The 21,204-nt window shown below is 37.4% G+C and overlaps 1 protein-coding gene and 1 long non-coding RNA gene across 2 annotated transcripts in view; one reads left to right on the forward strand and one right to left on the reverse strand.

Moving 5' to 3' along the window:
- Positions 1-20,997, reverse strand: part of Oxr1 (oxidation resistance 1) — a 317,223-nt gene extending 296,226 nt beyond the window's left edge. The window contains exon 1 of the mRNA XM_059247534.1: positions 20,901-20,997. Coding sequence (XP_059103517.1) covers positions 20,901-20,923 — 23 coding nt within the window. The 5' untranslated portion in view covers positions 20,924-20,997. The remainder of the gene's footprint in view (positions 1-20,900) is intronic.
- On the forward strand, positions 724-17,233 carry LOC131896761 (uncharacterized). The gene is made up of 3 exons (XR_009375509.1): positions 724-835; positions 2,125-2,202; positions 16,957-17,233. It is a non-coding gene; the product is annotated as an uncharacterized LOC131896761 (long non-coding RNA).
- Positions 20,998-21,204: the final 207 nt, after the last annotated feature.

Raw genomic sequence — 21,204 nt, forward strand, 5'->3', positions numbered from 1 at the left:
TAAAGTTAAGACCTTCCTTTTTGATTAGAGAGAAAAAGGGAGGTGCTGTGGGATGTTTTGTATGCTGTGAATAAGTGTTGCTCTGATTGGCTGATAAATAAAATGCTGATTGGCCAGTAGCCAGGCAGGAAGTATAGGTGGGACAAGCAGACAAGGAGAATTCTGGGAAGAGGAAGGCTGAGTCAGGAGGCGTTGCTAACTGCCACCAAGAAAAGCAAGATGTAAAAGTACCGGTAAGCCACAAGCCATGTGGCAAAGTATAGACTTATAGAAATGGGTTAGTTTAAGATATAAGAGCTAGCTAGGGAGAAGCCTGAGCCATCAGGCCATACAGTTAGTAATTAATATAAGCCTCTGTGTGTTCATTTGGGTTTGAGCAACTGTGGGATTGCAGGGCCCGTGGGAGCCAGGTGGGACCAGAAAAACTTCAGTTACAAGCTATTTTACCCACTGGCCTCTCATAAGTCTTAAGTCAAAAACTTAAGCTCTTGACAACCCTTAGCACCCAAACAATGGAAAAACCTTCATTTCTAGAGTAAAGGGAAAGGAAGAGGCCAGAGCAAAGGCCTCCCCTGACTTAGAATAGACAGCGTACAGATCCTCCTGCTGGTTTTTAAGCTGATTAGGAAATTCTTTCCCAAATGCCTCCACACGATCTGCAGAACTTATTCCAGTTGTTGGTCTGCATCCTGATCCTAACATCACTCTCTGTCCATTTACAAAGTGCTGCACCCTAGGACAAAAATATCAAGGACTTCATCATTTTCCTGATGATGTCACCCCAGGAGAATGCAGTAACCTCTGTGCACCTATTTTAACATGTATGACTTGGGAGGTAAGTATTTCTGTTTCATTGCACTGGAAGACCATTGATACGATGCCATACACATTCAACATTATTAGTGATAACACTTCTGCACAGATTCCAAATGTTCACAGTGCTAACACTTTTTAATTAAAACATACCCTTGGGGTGCAATTCTTTTTATATGTGCTTCTTATAGACAGTCTTCATTTCACCATTTTCTTCAATAATGTTATAATAAAATTACATGTGAGTGTCATCTTGTCAATATGAGTTCACTATGGCAGCTGGCAAGTGACATCTCCTTGCTTTTGTTCATATGCTCTACTTCTAATAGTACCCTTCTAAACATGTATAAGAGATCTATGCACTTTAGATTTACATCTACTTTAAGGACAAATGAAATCTTAAGGTCTTTTCTAGAGAAGCTGCTATTATTCCCACTCTGTCATTTTGTAGTTCTGTAGGTGATGGTGACATTATCCCAAATGCCTCATGATAAAAGAGTTTTGCTTAGAAACAATATAACTTGATATTTGTGATTTAAGTGTTTAGCTCCTTTAGTTAAATCTCATAAACAAAATATAATTCTTATGTCATGTTATTGAAAATCCAATTACATTACTGTCTCTCCTGCAAACTGTGGCTTGAGTTTCAGTCTTGACCACCTATTTATCTTTTGGCCCAAACTGTACACTCAATAAATGCCGAACTTCTAGCCTTCATGCAGGAAGTAATGGCTTGTTCCTTTGGTTCTGTAAAACACATACAAGATAATACCAGTAGATCTGTCAGTGTTGCATCAATTTCTTCATAATGCAGTGTTTTAAACGGTGCTATGGCAGAGGCACACATCTGGTTCAAAAACCATGCTTCTTCTTAATGTAATTTTGTAGCTGCCTAGAGGGCATAACACATATCATCAATAACACATTTCCAGCTTAATACACCATGGCTTATTAAAGGTGCTGAATACAAATTTAGGTGTACAGAAAATGTTGACTATGTAAAATGCATGGAAATTTTACACAGAGAAATTTGGAGAGTATTTTCCATGCTATAACCTAATTACAGTACTGATCAACAGTGCTCTTGTCTCATTACACAAGCAACTCCAGGCATGGTAACTTCCTTTATAACCAGTTACCATTAACCATAGGAAAATACGATTTCCATTAAGGCAGACATCTTGAAATGAAATGAATAAGCTCTCCAAAATTATGGTTATCTATCAGTCTTTCTTACTCCATACTCCTCCCATTTTTAATACATGATTATATTCTTCTCCCATGTAAACCTGGTACTCTTTCTCTCCACAGCTGCCATAGATGAGCACACAAACAAAAAGAGGGGCACTAGCTGTCAGGGGTTCAGAACATTTTCTGCCACACACTTCGGTAAGTTATTTATCCCGTGTTACCCTTTGTTTTCTCTCAGCCAAAGCAGTGATCATCCAACTTCCAGGGTAGTACTATGTGACGGTGCACCTGACATAGTACATAGTACAGAAACCACTTTCCCAGTCTACTGAAAACCCAAAAGACAGCCCTCAAAGTACAAATAAACAAAAGCCACCCTAAGTTCACAGTTCTGAACAGGACAATTTAGAAGATACTGGATGACTGTGACCCTCTGGTGGAGGCAGGTGATGAGGTCGGAGTTTAATACCCATGATGGCTCACAGGGAGACTGAGGCCAAGGTGAAGGTCTTGGCAAGAGAAAGAATAGTGCTCATGAGATATGGGACTGGTACAGCTCATCTTGCAGTTCTGGATTAGAGGTACAATTATACATGAAGAACTCTGTGATCTATAAGGAAAAATGATTGGAAATTCTGTTTGAAGGATTTATACATGATTGAGGAAATCAGCAATGAGAAAATATGACATTATAGTACTTAGATATTTCAGAAGTCAGAATGCCATGACCATTTTTTAAAAATTCTTGGACATGATTCGTAAATAAAAGAAGCTCATCTTCAGGCTAACTTAAACTTCCATAAACTAAGAAAGCTGAAGAGAACCTTATGCTCATTTTCATTTAGGTTTTACAATGAAGAAAAAGTATCTAAGAGAAGTGAGTAGACCAAGAACACAGCCAGTTAGAGGTCTATAGATTCACTTGTGTGAGTAAAACATATGATTTTCATTCATATATTGAAATCATCTCAAAAGTAAAGCATCATCCATGAGGCATAGAAGTAAAAAGAGAATCATTTGAGGGAAGCCCTTCATCTAGAAAGAGATGTTTGTATTGTTAAATTTACTTCATCTGGAAGATGAAAATTGTCATCTACTTCTTGTATCTACGTGTTATGTGGTATTAAAGTAGGACTGCAGACGTATGCAACAGAAATACTGAACTATAAGGGGTATATTTGGTGAAAGCTAATTAAAATCTTGCCTCAAACTGCATAATGTCATTTAAACATACAATGATAAAGAGTATTCTACACTAAGGAAGGTTTCTTATCAATGGAACTAGTCTGTTTTTGATAGAAAATTCTGGCAAGTGCAATATGAGAAGTGATTTGAGAAGATCAGAAACCTCACTCAAACCAACAGGCCCACGTGAGCAGTAAAGTTAGAACATTCCATTCCCACATCTAATGAAAGGTGAGGGACATTAATAGGTGGTCAGCTTGTCTTTTGTCCCTAGATGACCTAAGGAAATCTAATCCTCACTGCCCCTTCCTGCTTAGTTTACTTTTCCCTCTCTACATACTTCATGTCCACTGCCTCAAACATGTTCCTTCTCCTTGATCCTGATTCCAACCCATGGCAGTCTTCCTTCCTGCTTATTCCAGCTAAGGAGGCCAGGCTGTAGTTCCTCCTTTCTAACTCCCTTGCTGCTGGCGATGATATTACTCTTCTAGCACTGTCATTCTAGTGTATACAACCTGTGTCATCAGTAACTGGTTCCTAACTTAGAGGTTTAATCATTAATATTTAATTCTCAGCCTGTTTGGACTCACATTGGTACTTCACTACCCACTCTTACCTTGAAGGTTTTGCAATGACCTTCTTAAAAACGTTCAGGAAAAACCTCTAAATTAAATATCCTGCATATATAACTGGTGTTAGGTTAAGCTAATCATGACCATTGTTACTCTGTGTGTTACTGGGGAAAAAATCGTATTTTTAGTATGTACTTACTTTCCTCATTTTCAAGAATAACATTGGATACTTCAAAACTTTAGCCAAAAACATTATTGTGGAATCACATATCCAATGCATATTAGCATCTAAAATGTACAAATAACTTTTTAAGTTCAATAATAAAAAATGTCCATTTGAAACAGGCAAATATGAACAGTGTGTCTTGGCATTCACCAATAAGCAAAGAGAAAGACACTGAATATCATTAATGATCAGTTGTTTCAACCAATACCAAAGTCAGAAACTACTATGACCTTCTAGGATTAACTTTTTAAAGATAAACAAAGGCCTTATGTCAGTCCAAAAAAGGAGAAAAAATAAATCCATATCATGAGAGCTACCAGTGATGATAAAGAGAAACACTAATGGACTCAAAGTAATGCAGCTATTTTGGAAAAAGCTAGAAGTTCATTAAAAACCAAACACAGAGTTACCATATTACTTAGCAATTCCTACTGTAAGTCTATGCCCAAGAGAAATTAAAAGAATGTTCAGGAAAACTCATACACAATGGTTTACAGACATGTTATTCATTCTATCCCAAATGTGCAAACCACTCAGCACCCACCAGCTGATGAGGAGAAAAACAAAATGCCACGTCTACTCAGTGGAAGGTTGTCTTTGAAAAGAAGGATGGAGTTCTGATATGTGCCACCACATGGTTTAACCATAAAGGTTCAGGTTAAATAAAACAATCTAGGAATAAAACTTTAATGTGAAATGTCCAGAATATGGAAATCAAGAGACATAAATTAGTTGAAAGGATCAGATTAGTTACTCAGGACTGTTGGAAGGGAAGAAAACTCGATTGTAGCTAAAACATGGGAAGTGAGCTGGAGAGATACCTTAGTTGTTATGAGCTGGAGAGATACCTTAGTGGTTATGAGCTGGAGAGATACCTTAGTGGTTATGAGCTGGAGAGATACCTTAGTGGTTATGAGTGCTGGCTGCTCTCACAGAAGATCTGGGGTCCATTCCCAGTACTCACATGGCAGCCCCAAACTATCCTTCACTTCACTTCCAGGGTATCTTATGGCTTCTTATGGCTTCCTGCCAGCACCAGGAATGCATGTGGTACACAGATATACATGTAGGTAAAACACTCAAACACATAAAATAATAAATATTATTTAGAACAAAAAATGGACTAATATAGGAAGGAAATTTCTTTTTGAGATAACAGAAGTATTCTGCAACTGGTTTTGGTCATGGATGGAAAATGTGAATATATCGAAAGGTACAAACTTCCATAGTCTAAATGGGTGTGATTCATGGTCTGTGAATTGCATTTCAATAAAACTGTTATATTAATATATTATATATTACATGAGAACAAGAGTGGGCAAAAATGACCCTTAATAGAACATATTTCCCAGTTAGTACTTTAAATACCAAAACAAGAAAGAAAGAAAGAAAGAAAGAAAGAAAGAAAGAAAGAAAGAAAGAAAGAAAGAAAGAAAGAAGAAAGAAAGGAAAGAAAGAGAGAGATAGGGAGAGGAGAAGAGAGGGAAGGAAGAAAAAAGAAAGAAAAACTACACTCAGTTTTTTAAACAAGTTTACTGAAAAAGTTGGCCCACTGTTTTTATCCCTGAGGTGCCAGAACTAACAGGAGAAAAGAATATGATTTTACATTCCAACAGCACTCTCTTCCTGTCAGAAACTTAGAAAATCAGCTGAAACTGTTAGTTAATATTATTGCAGGGATCTTCTGCATATCAATTATGCCCGAAGTCATTATTTTTGGCAGTCATGCTCTAAATCCTGACTCAAGAGAGATAATTTGGTACCATCTGCTCTCAGACTTGAACATTCATCAGAATCACCTGGAGGCTTGACAGAATACAGATTGCTAGATGCCTCTTTCAGAATTCCTGATGCAAGCAGGCTTACAAAGCTGACGCTAATTCTGCCGGCCCAGGGACTGAACTTCCTAGAACTTCTCATGGTCCTTTACTAATCTATTTAGTTTTCTCATGGTCATATTTATGACGATCTGCCCTGGTTGGTTCAAGCATGATTGTAATAAAAAGTCAAACCTGTCACATGATCCTATGGTACCTTAGAATTTCCGTAGTTAAGCCACTGTTGATGTGGGGTGGGGGAACTATTGAATAAGAATGAGTAGTGTATGGAGTATACTAGCTCTTGTTTGAAAGATTCAGCAAAATTTAGGCCAATGCAGAAGCAGAGGTGAAAGGTCACAAAAAGTAGAGCTTTGGTGAATTAGACTGATACCAGAGAACTAGAAAATATCAATAAAGTCTAGATCCTTGATTGATCAAGGATCAAGGATAGAGGAGGGCAATGATGTGAAAATCTCTGGGACATCACCACATCCTAATTACATCCAGGTTCTTGAACCACCTTCTGCTCTGTGCATCCCAGTGATAAGACAGCTCAGGATACATGTGCCCTGGCAGGTGTCTGTGCTGTGGTTCCCAAAGTCCCAAGGCTTCACTGTGTGGACAAGATACTTTGTTTCTCCCAATTATCTCCTGTAATAGCTTTTCTTTATTTGAGACAGCTTGACTGTGTAAGTTTCCTTTCAAGTCTGATTGACAACTTTACAACAAAAATCTATACATGATAGAAGGATGCTCTATGAGACATTTCTTTATGTAGATACAAGATTTTTGTGGATTTCCAGCTGAGGATTCATAACTAGCTGTTACAAATGGAGGGAAGCATGAACTGAAGAGTGAATACAACAGTCAATCCAGGCTTGAGTTTTATAAGCAAAAACAAGCTAAGGACATTTGTTGGAAAAGCAGGGACATCTACAAACACATAACCAAGAAATAATTAAAGGAAATAAATTAAAGAAAGGAAAAACATAGAAAGAAGAGAGTTTTGCTCTAATGAGTTTAGCTATTAAATTAACAATACCAAAAAAGAAAAAAATATATAATTTGGAAACCAGATCACTGAACCGCTCTCTCAAATATTTATACTTGTGACTAATATATGCATAGTAGCCACTTGATAAATGTTTTGCACATAAATTGTGCCAATAAGGATGTTTTAAGTACTAAAGTTAGGTAATACATTGTTTAAATGACTGATTCCCAAATTTGTGACAGTAATTCCTCTTTCTAAAATATTCCACAAATTAATGTTCTATACAAAATAATTGGGCATGTATTTCCTTGGCCATAGCATATACCATTATAGGTAATGTTCAAAAGAAGTAATTGGAGTTGCAGATGTGGAGGAGTTAGTGCAGGGGTGAACATCCAGTTATGAGAAAAGCTCAGAAGCAGAAAGCACAGCTCACATGACTCAAAGTTCAAAAGAAGGCTCTTCATAAAAGGCTGAGTTACCATCATCATGGTTTGTGATAATGAGGTATATGATTTGTATGATTTGAGTAATTAATTCAACTACATCATTTGTTCCTACTGACCACTGATTTATGAAAACGTAAAATCGGAGGGGACTAGCAACTTTTCCCTTTATTCATCAGACACAATGATGATGATGATGATGATGATGATGATAAACCATTTCATTCGGTGATTCTTATAACACCAAAAAGATAGTAGAATCACTATCACTGTAGAAAAAGGAGAATTAGAAACATGAACTTATTATCTTTCTTTTCCAGTTCTGGAATAGGCTTGTCAATGACTTGTTCATGAGTTCAGACTTGGTAACTAACATCACATCTGACATTTGGAAATGGAGAGAGTGCACCTCTTCAAAATGTTCCACAATCTTAAGCAAACGCCCATTCAATACAAAGCAATAATTTATGTATATGTTTGTTTTATTTTCTGGACTATCTCAAGTAAGCCATTTAGCTCATAGGAAAACATATCCTAAGATTTCCTCTGGGAGCAGTGTCAAATGCTTGGTACAGTACACTGATCAAGCTTTTAGCAGCCAAATCACTTCACCTCCTACTAGATTTTTATTTTCCTGCCAAGAATCTTTAACCCATGCTATGTATACATGCTGTGTTCCAGTGCCTGCCTGGGAAACAGACTGAAGGCTCTGGCCATTTGTTAATGCAAAACACCTGTTGAACTTGTTTGCCAGGATTAAGTAGGATGACCCCATCTCTCTTTAGAGTGGTCAGATGTGTAGTGTATATTTTAAATGAGAAAGCAAGTGTTACACATCACCTTACGTATGCAATGGTAGTAGCTATTGCTCAATGCTTGATTTTACTTGATAACATTTATAACTCGCCAAATATAGTAAGAATTCCATATGCCTGCTTATTCTTCAAATATTTAAAGACTGGATTGGGGCAAATATAGAAGGATGTCAAGAAAACCCTTCCTTCAGAAAAATTACTTTCTACTAGTCATTACAGGAGCACCTGTAAGGAATAAACACAATGAATGCTTTTAAAAAGCAATAAATTTATTGATGCATTTTAAAGTTTATATAGTATTATCTTTACAATCACTATATAACTAGTTTTATAAAACCCTTAAAATTGAATACAATGGGTTGGAAAAGATCATCACAATTTCTATGAACCCAACTCCATACAAATTCTGCTTCTGGATATAATTTTAAGATACTATAAAAACCTCAGGGAAAATGTCTAAATGAAAATATACTCTGGGAGATCACTTAATTTGAATTTCAATTTCTTTTGTCTATTCATGAAAGCACTTTGTATCAGTAATCTAAAACCTAACGGGAGTTAACCTAATCTAATTTTTTTAAAAATTGGTGCTGCAGTAGACCTGATTTTTGATTACAGAAATAATCTACCAAGGGAGAAGGCATAAAGTTGAGAACTCATCTGGAACAGTGGTATCCACCCTCCATGAAATATGTCCATCAAAAGATGGTGGATGCATCAGGATCTCAGCTTTCAGCTCACAGTAGAAACAGGGAGCCGGCCCGTGGGAACTCAGGGTCCAGTGGAGATTATTCCATCCCTTGTTGCTGCTGCTCAGTTGCCCTGAGCAACTTCTGAGCTATCATCAGCACTGAGGTAGCTAAGTCATGCATTTTATCTAAAAGACCTATAATTAAGGAAAAATGTTGTATTTATAATTGTTTCAACTCATCAAGCAAAATTTATGCAGCCTAAGTATGGACGTCAGCATTTAACTTTCCAAGTTCTGGAAAATTAAGACACATTCAATGCTTCAAACCTAGTTCTGAAAAATTATATTCCTTAATACATGGAACTAGCATTGGCAAATTGAGTGGTATGACACTATGAATTAATTTTGACTCTAACAACACTCTGAGTCTGTCTAAACTACCATTAGAAGAACTTTAATGCTTTCCAATAAAGGAAATGCATTTAAAATAAAAAAATTCATAAATGTTAATTATGACTGCAAAGCAGGCCCAGGAAAGAAACAGTTGTGACCTCTGGAAATGCTCAATAGATATCAAATGCAAAAGGTAAAAAACAAAACAACAACTACAACAAAAAAACAGTCCAAGTAGCACTCCCTCTTTATACAGGCCGTAGCAGACACGTGCCAAATAAAAGATGACTCAGGTAGGGTGGATGTGTCTGTAGTTAAGCTGTCATTTTATCCAATTAAGTTGCGTTAAGTTTTTCTTAATATACTGACTCTAGCAACCCCCTGGGCCAAAACTTGTTGCAGGTACCATGGGACATTTCTTCTGTAATCAGAATCATAAAACACTGACATTACTTTGGACTACAGCCAACTTGAACTAATTTCCAGTACAATAGAGATTGCAGACCTTTTGGTTTTATGTTCTAAGTGAAACAAGTGCACACACATACTGAACACCAAGATGGGGGAAGAGGTAGAGGTCAAGACTGTGTTTCCAACTTTTGTTTGGCTAAGTAAGGACACTAAGAAATCCCTACTTCCATCTTTAAGTACCACAGGTAAATCATACTTAGCACAAAAAAAAAGTGTAGAATGGTTATAGTCTTCGCTGTAGAATATTATTTTAAGGTGTGTTGCTTTTGTTTATGTTGCATTTGTTTAACTCTGTGAGGCTGTGTTGCTGTGCCTGTCTAAACACCTGACGGTCTGATAAAGAACTGAACAGCCAATAGCGAGGCAAGAGAAAGTATTGGTGGGGCTGCCAGGCAGAGAATATACAGAAGGAGAAAACTGGGAGTAAAGGAGAAGGAGCCCAAGAAGGAGGAGGACTCCAGGGGCCAGCCACACAGCTACACAGCAAACCACGGAGTAAGAAGAAAAGAATGGGAAAAGCCCAGAGGCACAAGGTAGCCAGGATTATTTAAGTTAAGGAAAGCTGGCACACACACAAAAAGCCAAGCTGAGACCAGACATTTATAATTAGGAATAAGCTTCCGTGTGTGATTTATTTGGGAGCTGGGTGGCGGGCTCTCAGAAAAACAACCAACAACAAATCTTAGAACAAAGATGATTATTTTTCCCCAAGAAAAGATATCTAGTGATTTTATGCCATAATTCTCCACAGTAGGCCCTGGTGATATATTGTATTATATATCTTCAATAAAACCACACCCATATTAATCAACCAGTGTACAGAACACAATACATTATTTCACCATTTCTGCCTTATATACTAAAATTGACTTTAGAGTTCCTTGGAGAGAAGGGATAATAATGAGCTTCAAATGCAAATTGAGCAACAAAAACAGTTTCAACTTCCATAATTTACATTTATTTGTCTACGATAAAACTCTTTAATGCAAGATAATATATTTTTATAGATGAAATCTCCTTTATATTATGCCTCTAATTATGCAGATGGGTGGAGATGTATTGTTAAGTGTTTTTAAATTGACAATAATGAAAAACTAGCTATATCCTTACAAAGGATTTTTCATTACTTCATTATTTTTCTCTCATCGTTGCATCTCATTAAGAATATTTTCTGAGTGCTTATGTTGAAAGCACAACATAACTATCTTCATAAACTGTAGGTGTCAGACAACTCCTTCAGATTTGGAAGGCACATCAGGTCAAGGCTGCTGTCAGTACTAGACTTCTACCATCCCTGGCTTTCCCTGATCTCCACTTTGTGTGACATTTCACCAAGCCTGGTGAGTGACAGCAGTATCCCATCACATTGAGATTACCCAGTCATCTGTTCTCCACACACGCTTGACACCATGCCACCTGGCTGTGCACACCTCCCAACACTGCTCTCTTTTCTGGCTGCTGGCCACCTGACTCCCCCTTGATGATCCCTCAGACACACCAGGGACCTGTCATCATCAGGGTCTTTCCAATTCATCATATAGTGAAGTTTTCTGTGTATCCTGAAAGCAGCCTTAGAGACTGTGAGGGGAACATTTAATAATAAGCCTAAAATGCAACTTGGATATCTGCAATACAGTCTGTGCCTGGAATGGCTCCCCTCTAAAGATGTGCAGCCTCATAGCTTTCTACTTCAACGCCATCTCCTCAGAAAGGCTGTTCCTTACGAAGCTGGTCCATCCTCTAGGGTTGACTATGTACTGCCCTATCTATCCGTCTGCTGGATTATCCTCAGAGTATGTAGCACTGTCTGTCCTGATAGTGCTTATTTGTAGATTCCTATTCATCCTCAGCACTGGATCTAAGCTTCATGAGATTAGAGATTTCTGTTTCACTCACCATTCTAACATTCTAACCACAGCATTCAAAATCACATGTTGATGCCATTTAGGAAAACATGTTGAAATAAATAAGTAATGGTTATAAGAAATATATTATTTATAATAAAATAATATAGTTTCAGCCTATATATCACTAAACTATTAGTCCATCACTTAAACTGCATAAGAATTATTTTAAAATTCCTATTCATTCATGGACTAAATTATCTTCAAGACTCATAACAAAGAACTTAAGTGGAACATAGAACAAAGGATAAATTAAGAAATGAGGTGAATGTTCTTAGTGAATATCCAATACTGTTGGAAAGTATTGGTTTCATTTCTTCTGTTGATTAAGCTGAAATTGATATAAAATCAAGTGAAATCTCTTTTACAATAAAAATAAAAACACAACAAACACAAAACCCAGTAAATGACCAAAAAGACAAATGAAAATTTATTTTCTAGGTTAAGACATGATAACTTCACATATTGATATAAGAATAATTTTAAGGACTTGACTGACAAATGTATTTGATCATGCTGTAAGGACCATACCTCAGACTACATAACTATTTTAATGACTAAAAATATATTATAAATCATTAAATTACAGCTTTCATTGTTCAAGCCTCAAAAGCAACTTTTTGCTTTGAGTGTTGGAATGGTCTACCTAGATTTATGGTAAATCTTCCACAGTCTAAGAAATATTGGTGTTATTAGTCACTAAACTTTTTTTTACAGGAGAATAAAGTATGACCACTACAAAATAAAGAGAAAATGTAATTCAATACACAGTGATATATTTTTTTGAACTAGACAATATTCAAAGGGGAGATGATCCTCGAGACTTGTTACCAATCTCTGGAGTATACTTGGCTTCAACGCCTATGTATTTTCCTCCATATTAGTTGTAGATTGGTGATGATTAATCACCTGCTTCTAGTGACAGTGACCAATTGCACGTCTGTGAAGGAAAGCTAGTCATGCCCACAGGACTAGGCCCTAGCTGTAAAAGAGAGCAGAGCTAATTAGTACCTGTGGGGATTGAGCCTGAAGCCTTAGACTCATTATCCCAAGACAGCAAAACCCTCTCAGAATATCATGACTTGCAAACAATTCTCCACCTTGAGATGCTTCATCTCTAGCTGAAATTACTATCAGTAATAAAGTAATGACACTTTTTCTGGGAGGTGTATGTCAGTAGCAGTAAACTTACCTAGAATGTAAGATGCCCTGCATGTGTTCCACCGTGTCACAAATGTATACTTTTTCATTATTATATGTTTTTCTTTTTTAAAAAAAATTAGATTAGGGTAGAAGTTTACTTAGGGTAGAAGTTTAGCTTTAAATCTAGCTTGGAAGAAAGCCTAGAAACAATGGGAAAGAATGGCATAGAGTAAAATAAAAAATATTTTTAGGAAATTAACTTTACAAGTAAGGTAATTTGAGAGCAAAGAAAGTAACTAGGAAAATTTCATATCAGCTTTGACAGGCATCAAGATTCTAGATGAGGGCAACAACAGGTGAATGTAGGGACTATTCTGAGAAGAAATAATAGAATTAACTTGTTCTATAAAAGAATCTTCAGTATACTGGAGGGCATGACCCATGGCTGCCATTTTTATCACCACTGTCTTTCCTGGCTTGGCTTAATAGCCAATATACATAGTAAAAATAATGGAGCACAAAGTATAGGGAATGACTCCAAAGATGACCCCTGGGTCACATTAACATGATGTCAGAATTAGAGACACTCAATGGCTAATTTAATTCAGTCTGTGTTGAAGGTAGGATAAGAAAACTTTCAGGTAAGAATGTTTTCAACCATTGATTGAAAATGCAGTCTAGGTCACAAGAAAAAGGCCAACACATGAGAGAGACATTTGGAAATTAGTAAAAGGATAATATACCAATCCTGCATAGTTCTTCAGGCTTCTTTACTTGGTAAACTATATGCTGTATTGTTATAACAAAATATCCAATGTGGGCTGTTTGTCAAAAAAAAAAATGTACTTACAGTTTGAGAAGTTAAAATTCCAAGATTGGGTAGCCATATCTTGCTCACCTCTGGAGAGGGTCAAATTGGCTGTGTTACAATTTAGGCCAAAAGCCCAGAGGTAAATGTCAGGTGCAAAAGGGCCCAACAAACATTTGGAGTGGTCTTGCTCTATAACAGCCTCTTCGTGAAAAAGAAAATCATTTGTGGAAGATGGGAAAAAATATTCAAGAGGCTTCCTACAAATGTTAAAGTTTCAAAAGCTATTTCTAAAGGCACATCATTGAAGCACAGAACAGTCAAGGATTCTAAAAATATAATGTATTCATCTGAAGAGTCAATTCTGAGCCAAATTGGTATTAATCAGTTTAATAATGAAGAGATTTCAACTTGAAGAGGCAAGTTATGAATGGAACAGCATATTGAAATTTTACAGAATTCAAAATCTTGACTTTACTCCAAATCATCAGACTTTGCCTTAGAGTGTCACACATGGGGGTTGCGGGGGCAAGTTTTCCTTTTCCTTGAGCTGTTTCTTTGTTTCGTTTCCTCTTTTCTTCTTGTGGATGGTTTCTGCTACTCCAGTGTCTGCTAAACCCAACATACTTTTGTGCTCTGCATTATTTCCAAAACTTATGGTCTTCCACTTCTCATTGTCATTACCTTAGACGGAGGCCTCTGACTTTAGACTAAAGGCAAGTTCACCCCTCCCAGTGTCTTAACCACCCAATGGCATGCTGGGAAATACTCATGCTGTCACACCAAGGAAGTTTCCATCAACACAGAAGTCTTGTTGCTTCTGACAGGAAATAATGCCTTCATGTTCATGTAAAGTCTTTCTCCTCTTTGTCTTCTACAACAGAATATAGCCAGCTCTGACTGTATTCTTTATCATAAAGCTGGGATTAAAAATAATTCCTGAAATCTCAGCTTAACTGCATTTTCCACCTTCTGTTCTGAACTTTCTTTCCGAACAGACAACTCAAGGTTTGACCTCCTTGCCAGTGTAAATGGGAATACTGCCTCTGAGAGGCTGAAACTTAACAGCATAAATAGAGAAAGTTGATACAAACACAACACATAATGTGAAATATATATATTATGTGTAATATTTACATTAAGGATACATAATTCATATCACACGTGTACATAATGCAAATTAATTCAAAGTAGTTTTCTGGTCCTATTAGAGTAAAATTTGTCGACATGCATAATAGCATTTTAAACTATAAGCCTACTTTGGAAATATAATTCAGTTATTATAAATGCAGTCAATACATTAATTACTTCAATAACTCGAGCTTTACTATATCTCCAGACATGCATAACAGAAATTTTATTAACTTCTGATAAAATTCTCTTAGCCAGCTAGAAATAAACAGCATCTTAGACAATTAACAGCATAATGCTAAGTGTTTAAAGAAATTAAACCAGGAGGAAGTGTTAGTGCACACAAGGAAGCAAAAGACACCGGATGGCTGGGGGCCTGGTGAGGTAATGATATTTGAGTGAGTGTCTCTCACGGCAGCAGGATCATGTACAGCAGCAGAAAACATTTTAAACAGGAGAATCGGAAGACAACTGAAGGCTCAGGCTAGCTGGGAAAAGTAAATGACACCACTGTCATACAGTGTGAATGCATTTACAGTGTGAATGCATTTCCCTGATGATGTCACATCAGACCCACTCAATAACGCAACAGGCAAAAACCGCACATGAGAACAGGAGCCGTCCAAATATCATGTACAATAGGAGTATTTTGCAAGAAAAATGTGAAGATGTGTAGAAAATAATATATCTCAGCATTTTAAAAACTGGTTTTCTGTCACTCAAGTCATTTCTAATTTCTGTCATAACTGCCTATGGTATTCTGTTCTTTGCAATTAGCATGCTTCTTTATATTTTGGAAAAAATGCAAGAGCTGTGTTAGTGTTCCTGAAAGGTGAGGTCTTTCATCTCAAGTGGGAAAGACAAGTGCCTATTTTGTTTTCCAATAACATTCTGGGGATACCTGTTTAGAGAACTCATCACAGGAGGTCAGGAGTACTTGATTAATTTTCAGTCCCCTGGCTAATAAAAAGTTCTATTAAGAGAAGTCTTGGCTTCTGTCACCACCCACTACTGTGCTTAGCACAGGACACTGTACAAAAAGGATGTTCAGTGGATCTGGTTATTTGGCTTCTTAACTTGAATCCAGGGATTTCTTTATCCCTCTCTGGCTGCAAGATGCCAAGCAAATATTAATATTCTCTTTCTTTCAAGGTCTCACTATATAGATCAAACTTGCTTCAAACATGGTTGGTATCTTCCTGCCTTGGTCTTCTGAATGCAAAGATTGCAAGTGTGCACCACCATCACAGAGGGAAAAAATTAAGATTTTTTTTAAACAAATGATGAAGTGTATGTAGGCATCATGGTACAAAAGAGCTTGGGAGTTGTCATTTTGCAAAAACTCAACATTCAGCATAATCAGTTCATGCTCTGCTAGGCAGTCACTACAAATACTGATCAATGTAGCTACTGTAACAGGAAACCAGGAGGACCTGGGGTACTAAGCTAGAGGAGCCTATGGGAGGCTCCATTGTAAGTATTAGTGGAGAGTCTTCAAAATGCAGGGACCAAACAACCATTCTAGCTGAGTTACAGTAAGCTCTGTCTTTCAAAAAGTGCTAACAAAGTCTCACTCTCTGGGTATCTTGTAATTTAAGGAGTTCACTTTACATACTTTAAAATTTACCTAAATTTCTTATATTACCAATTGCATTGTTTACCCAAGGAAATTGGTGGGCTTATCACCACCCTCCTTACTCCCAACAGTATTCTAATACATGACAGTGTTCTTGGAAAGAAGAGCCCCAGTGTGTACACTTAAGAAAATTAAGAGAAACAATCTGATTAGAAATGGAAGCTATAGAATCTTCTTTGGGGGACACACAAACATAGCAGAAATATATTTTTTGTGCAGAAGAATAGTTTTGGCGTTGGGTGCTAATTGGAATGAGGCCTAAGGCACTGGTTGCTTAACACACTGCTTAGTGGTTTTGTCATGTTGGATAAGTTACTTATCATCCTGTTCCTCAGTGTTCCCATGCACAAAAGTGCAAATAACATACTACACACCTAGGAAAATGACTTATGAGTTCATATTTGGGAATTCTCCAACAGTGCCTGGTGCATAGTAAAAGCAATGCAAACATTCACTCTTGATAATGTCCACTTAACTTGTGTGCTACAAAATTACACATTGTAGTTGCTGTATGTATATAAATATTCATTGTTATAAAATACAATCAATAGAGAATGGATGAGAATTAGGAAGGAAGTCTGTTTAGTTCTGGGAAACACTCACTGGCCTCACACCATCTCCTTTGTGCTACAGATATGAATCTCTTTTTCACTTATTTAGGACTTCTTGTGTCTCCTGTTAATTACATCTGCTACCAAAGGCATTTTCTTTCCACAGATCATAACCTGGAAGCTGCTACCTGTTCATGGATGCCTGCAACTGATCCTGTGCATCCTGTCGGTTTTATCCTGAGAAGTATCACCTCAGCAATTGCCTCCATCTTGTAATTACTAGCTAAACAGAAAGACTCATGAAACATCTATTTTTATCTCTATGGAACTCTTACCTGCAGTTCCTGCTGCTCGCTTTTCTGACTGAGACTGAAGCTTCCTAGAAATCTGAAAGCATCATAAAGCCTACTGCTTTTAGAGGTAGGTGTGTGTGTGTGTGTGTGTGTGTGTGTGTGTGTGTGTGTGTGTGTGTGTGTAAAACAGGTGTCGTACATAACTACTAGAACAAGAAAGAATTTTAAAATTTATGTGAATAATAAATTCTCTTCTACTAGCTATTTAAAAGTTAAGATTATTGGTTGGATAGTTGTATAAAGGAATGTTAGTATCTTAACTTACATTTTCTCAATTCTTATGTTGCATGTGGAAATCGGAGTTGATGCTCCACACATGAGCATATATGTTTATCTTGTATTATGTTGAGTGTTTACTTTTAAAATCAACACATTGTTACTAAGGTTGAATACAATACAATGTTATGTTAGGCAGGCCAACATGCCCACAGAATGACATGAGCTTTTTAAATATTTTATTCATTGATTTATTTTCAGGTGTGTGTACATATGTTAACATATACATGCTACAGTATACATGTAGAGGTCACAGGACAATTTGCAGAAGTGGATTCTTTCCTTCCACCATATCCATTCTGGGCATCAAACTCAAGTCATCAGACTGGGCAGCAGGTACGGTTACCCTGTGCCATCTCACCAGCCCTGATGTGAGTTTTCACTGTAAACTCAGTGCTAAAATTAATAAGAAGGGCAAGCAGAAGAGAGTCGTGCAAAATACAACTCAAAAGAGCCATAAAATAGGCAGCAGCTGTTCTGAGAAACTCTGTTAGAGGGTCCCTTTCCTGTGGCTTTGAATCTTTCTTGAAGACATGGGTCTCCTTACTATCATCAGCATGCTCAGACGTAGTTTCCCCTTCTCTTTTCCACAAAAGAGAACACACTCATCAAAACAAATCAGGTATCCATACACTCACATGTTCCATGCCAACTGAAAATCCAACAATACCATTTATTTCCAGTGTGAGGCAGTACACCCATGTCTTTGTTTCTAGACTTCAAAATGGAGCCTTACCATGGACAATAGTAATTTCATTAAATTCACATAATTTTATGAAGAGTTTCCACTGAAAATTGGTAGGCTGCTCTACATCACTAAATGAATACTTGCAGGATAATGTTCTCTCAAAATACAGACTAGAATTGTTAAGAGATGCGAAAAGTTACAAGGATGAATACGGAAGAGGTTAGTCACGTCTTACAAGAGAAAGAAACATGAGTTCTGGCTTAGCTTGAGCACCTCAGACTCATTTCCTACTCTTCTTTACCATAAAGCAGCATCTGAGCTGCTGAGAGGGAGGATGACGCAGCCGTATGATGGTGATATTGATGGAACAGATGAAGATCTCCCTGCATGGGAATCCAACGCAGACACCCTTTGAATTGCAGCACCTTGGCATCATTTCCAACACCTTTGAGCCTCCAACATGAAGACGATTTTCCCATTTTTTTTAAGACATATTAGATTCTACTGAATTTAAATTTTTCTTTTAGAATGAAGGTATGTATTTTCATTAAATTGCCTGTTTTGCATTTCTCACTCATTTCCACAGCATCTATTTGCAGAACACCTACCAACTTGGGGGAGCCTTGACAGACAATTCAGCTGGAATGATGCACTTTCTCTGTTGGTGATGCTCACCTTGCTTCAAATGACCCTAAATCAAATCCTCCCATCACCGCAGGTGAGGCTCCCAGAGAGAAGCCCTCCTGGCAGCCTGTACTGCCTCTGTGAATACTGTCTTGATTTTAACATCTGCTTTAATCTCTTCATCCCCCTGCATCATCCCCTTTCTCCTTCCCATTTCCTCCTACTCGCCCTCTATTCCTCCTCTGCTTCCTTCCCCTTCTCCTCCTCCTGGCCACCCTCCTCCTTCAGTGTGCTGTTTGCTTTTCCTTTATTTCTCTTTATTCTTGTGTTCCTATGAGTATTTGTACCTGGGCATATGGACACATCCACGGAGAGGCCGGAAGTTGACATTGGTTGTCTTCCTCAGTGGCTCTCCACCTTGGTTCTTGAATTCATCAATTCTGGTAGACTAGGTGGTCACCCCAACCCCCAACCCCCCAACCCAAGCATTTTCATGTTTCCATCTCTGAGGCACAGGAATGACAGGAAGGAACATCCATACCCAATTTTCCACACATGGGTGCTGAGGATTTGAACTGAGGTCCCCATGTTTGAGTGGCAAGTGCTTTACTATCTCTCTAGAGTTTTTTGTTTTTTGTTTTTTAGTCTTTGAAGATTCACTTCCCACACACTTGCCAGGGTAAAATTTCTTTTTAAAAAATGGGCCAGTATTTTTCACAGATTTTAAGAGTCACAGATTTAGAGAAATTAAAGTTTAAAATGTAATTCTAATTTTATTTTAATAAAAATATATAAGTAAATTATATTCAATAGTGATAATTTACTATTTAAGTATTTCTTTAATGTTTTACATAATATATGTTAAATCTTTTAATTCTCTTTATTTATTTATTTTTCCAAATGAGAGCCTCAACACCCAGGCCTAAGGAACCAAAGCCACATTCTATGGAAGCCATTAAGAATTAGGCTCTTCAGATATACTACTCTAAATTTAAACAAATAATTATACCCTTTGCCATAAATAAATTGCTTACTTACCTAAAAATGAATTCATGGAGCTACGACAAATTAGCAAGCAAACCCTGACTCTGATGTTATTTCTGTTTGCACAAGAGAATGAAATAAGCTCTTAAAGAAATGGAGGGTTACCAGGCTCCTCTTGTGGTCCTGTATTAAATACTGTCAGTTCACATAAGCATCATTTATTCCTCTCTTTACATTTAAAAAATAATCCTGAAGTTCGGTGAATGGCCTCAGACCCATCACTGGGTGTTACCACTCCTCACTGGCATGGAGAAGCCATGTGGATTTTCTTTCCACTTCTTCCTTTTATAATCACAGGCAGGATTAAACATGAACTGAAAGCCAGCGGTGAGCTACAAGGGAGCTATTGAGAAATATGCACCCACAAGGGAATTTTGGGTTCTAGTTAGTTTAATTTAGGTAGATATTTTTGAGATACGAAGCAGGAAGAAAGGAGACACAGGTGAGCAAATATCTATGCTATGCGCAAAGCTACACTTCCGGCTTATTAGTCCTAAATCAGAGAGTGCATATATATAGGAAGTGCATTGGAAGAATATAGTCTTCCAGTCTCTCATTCCCCTCATGTGTGTGGGAAAGAAAGGTATTAGATGCCTCTGGTGATCAGTGTGAGTCTTGTGCCCTTTCTAGAGTCCCCAGATGTCACAACACTGAAAGTGTTAAATGTGGATGGTGTGAATCTCACAGGAACATACCCCTAGATGAAGAGCTACAGGCTATCGACAGCTACTGAGACAGAGAAAGATGAGCCTCCTAACAGATCGTCCGATCCCATGCTGTGAGCACTACACATATGCACATGAGCAACACCAGGTAACTCAGCCAGTGGTACCTATGTGTACATGTAACAACAATAACTAAAGAACAAGTAGTCATGAATTTGAGAAGGGAGGAACAGAGGGAGTTGAGGGGAGGAGAAGGAAAAGAGAAATGATGTAAATAAAGTAACTATACATGAAATTATCAAAAAAGAAAAGAGAAAAATCTCTTCTCACTCTAACAGAGGACAATTTGAAAATCCAATTTTTAAAGTTCTCTTTCCAGGTTCTGACAGTAGAACACTCATAAAATCCTGCTTCCTGTATACATTTATGTGTACCTGAGATTGGGAAGTAGTTCACTCACCATGATAGATTAGATACAGACATTGCCGCAATCTGCGATGGAGTCTTCTCTCAGTGCCAGAATAGAGACTCGGTACAGCCGCTAGACAGGACCACTGCAGATTTCTGCTCTGCCGTTGGAACATTCACAGCCACTTATTTACCAGGGCTTGAGAGGACCTGTGAAGAAAATGAAAATGGTGATGTCTCTAGGACATAATCTTAAGAACTTCAATACGTTTCTTTCAACCAGGCAAAAAGCCGCGATTAAAGACAAATATCTCTGCATACAACTTTTTGAGTATCTATTGTATATATTGTTGTAG

Source organism: Peromyscus eremicus, chromosome 20 (assembly GCF_949786415.1).
Source record: "Peromyscus eremicus chromosome 20, PerEre_H2_v1, whole genome shotgun sequence".
NCBI lineage: Eukaryota > Metazoa > Chordata > Mammalia > Rodentia > Cricetidae > Peromyscus > Peromyscus eremicus.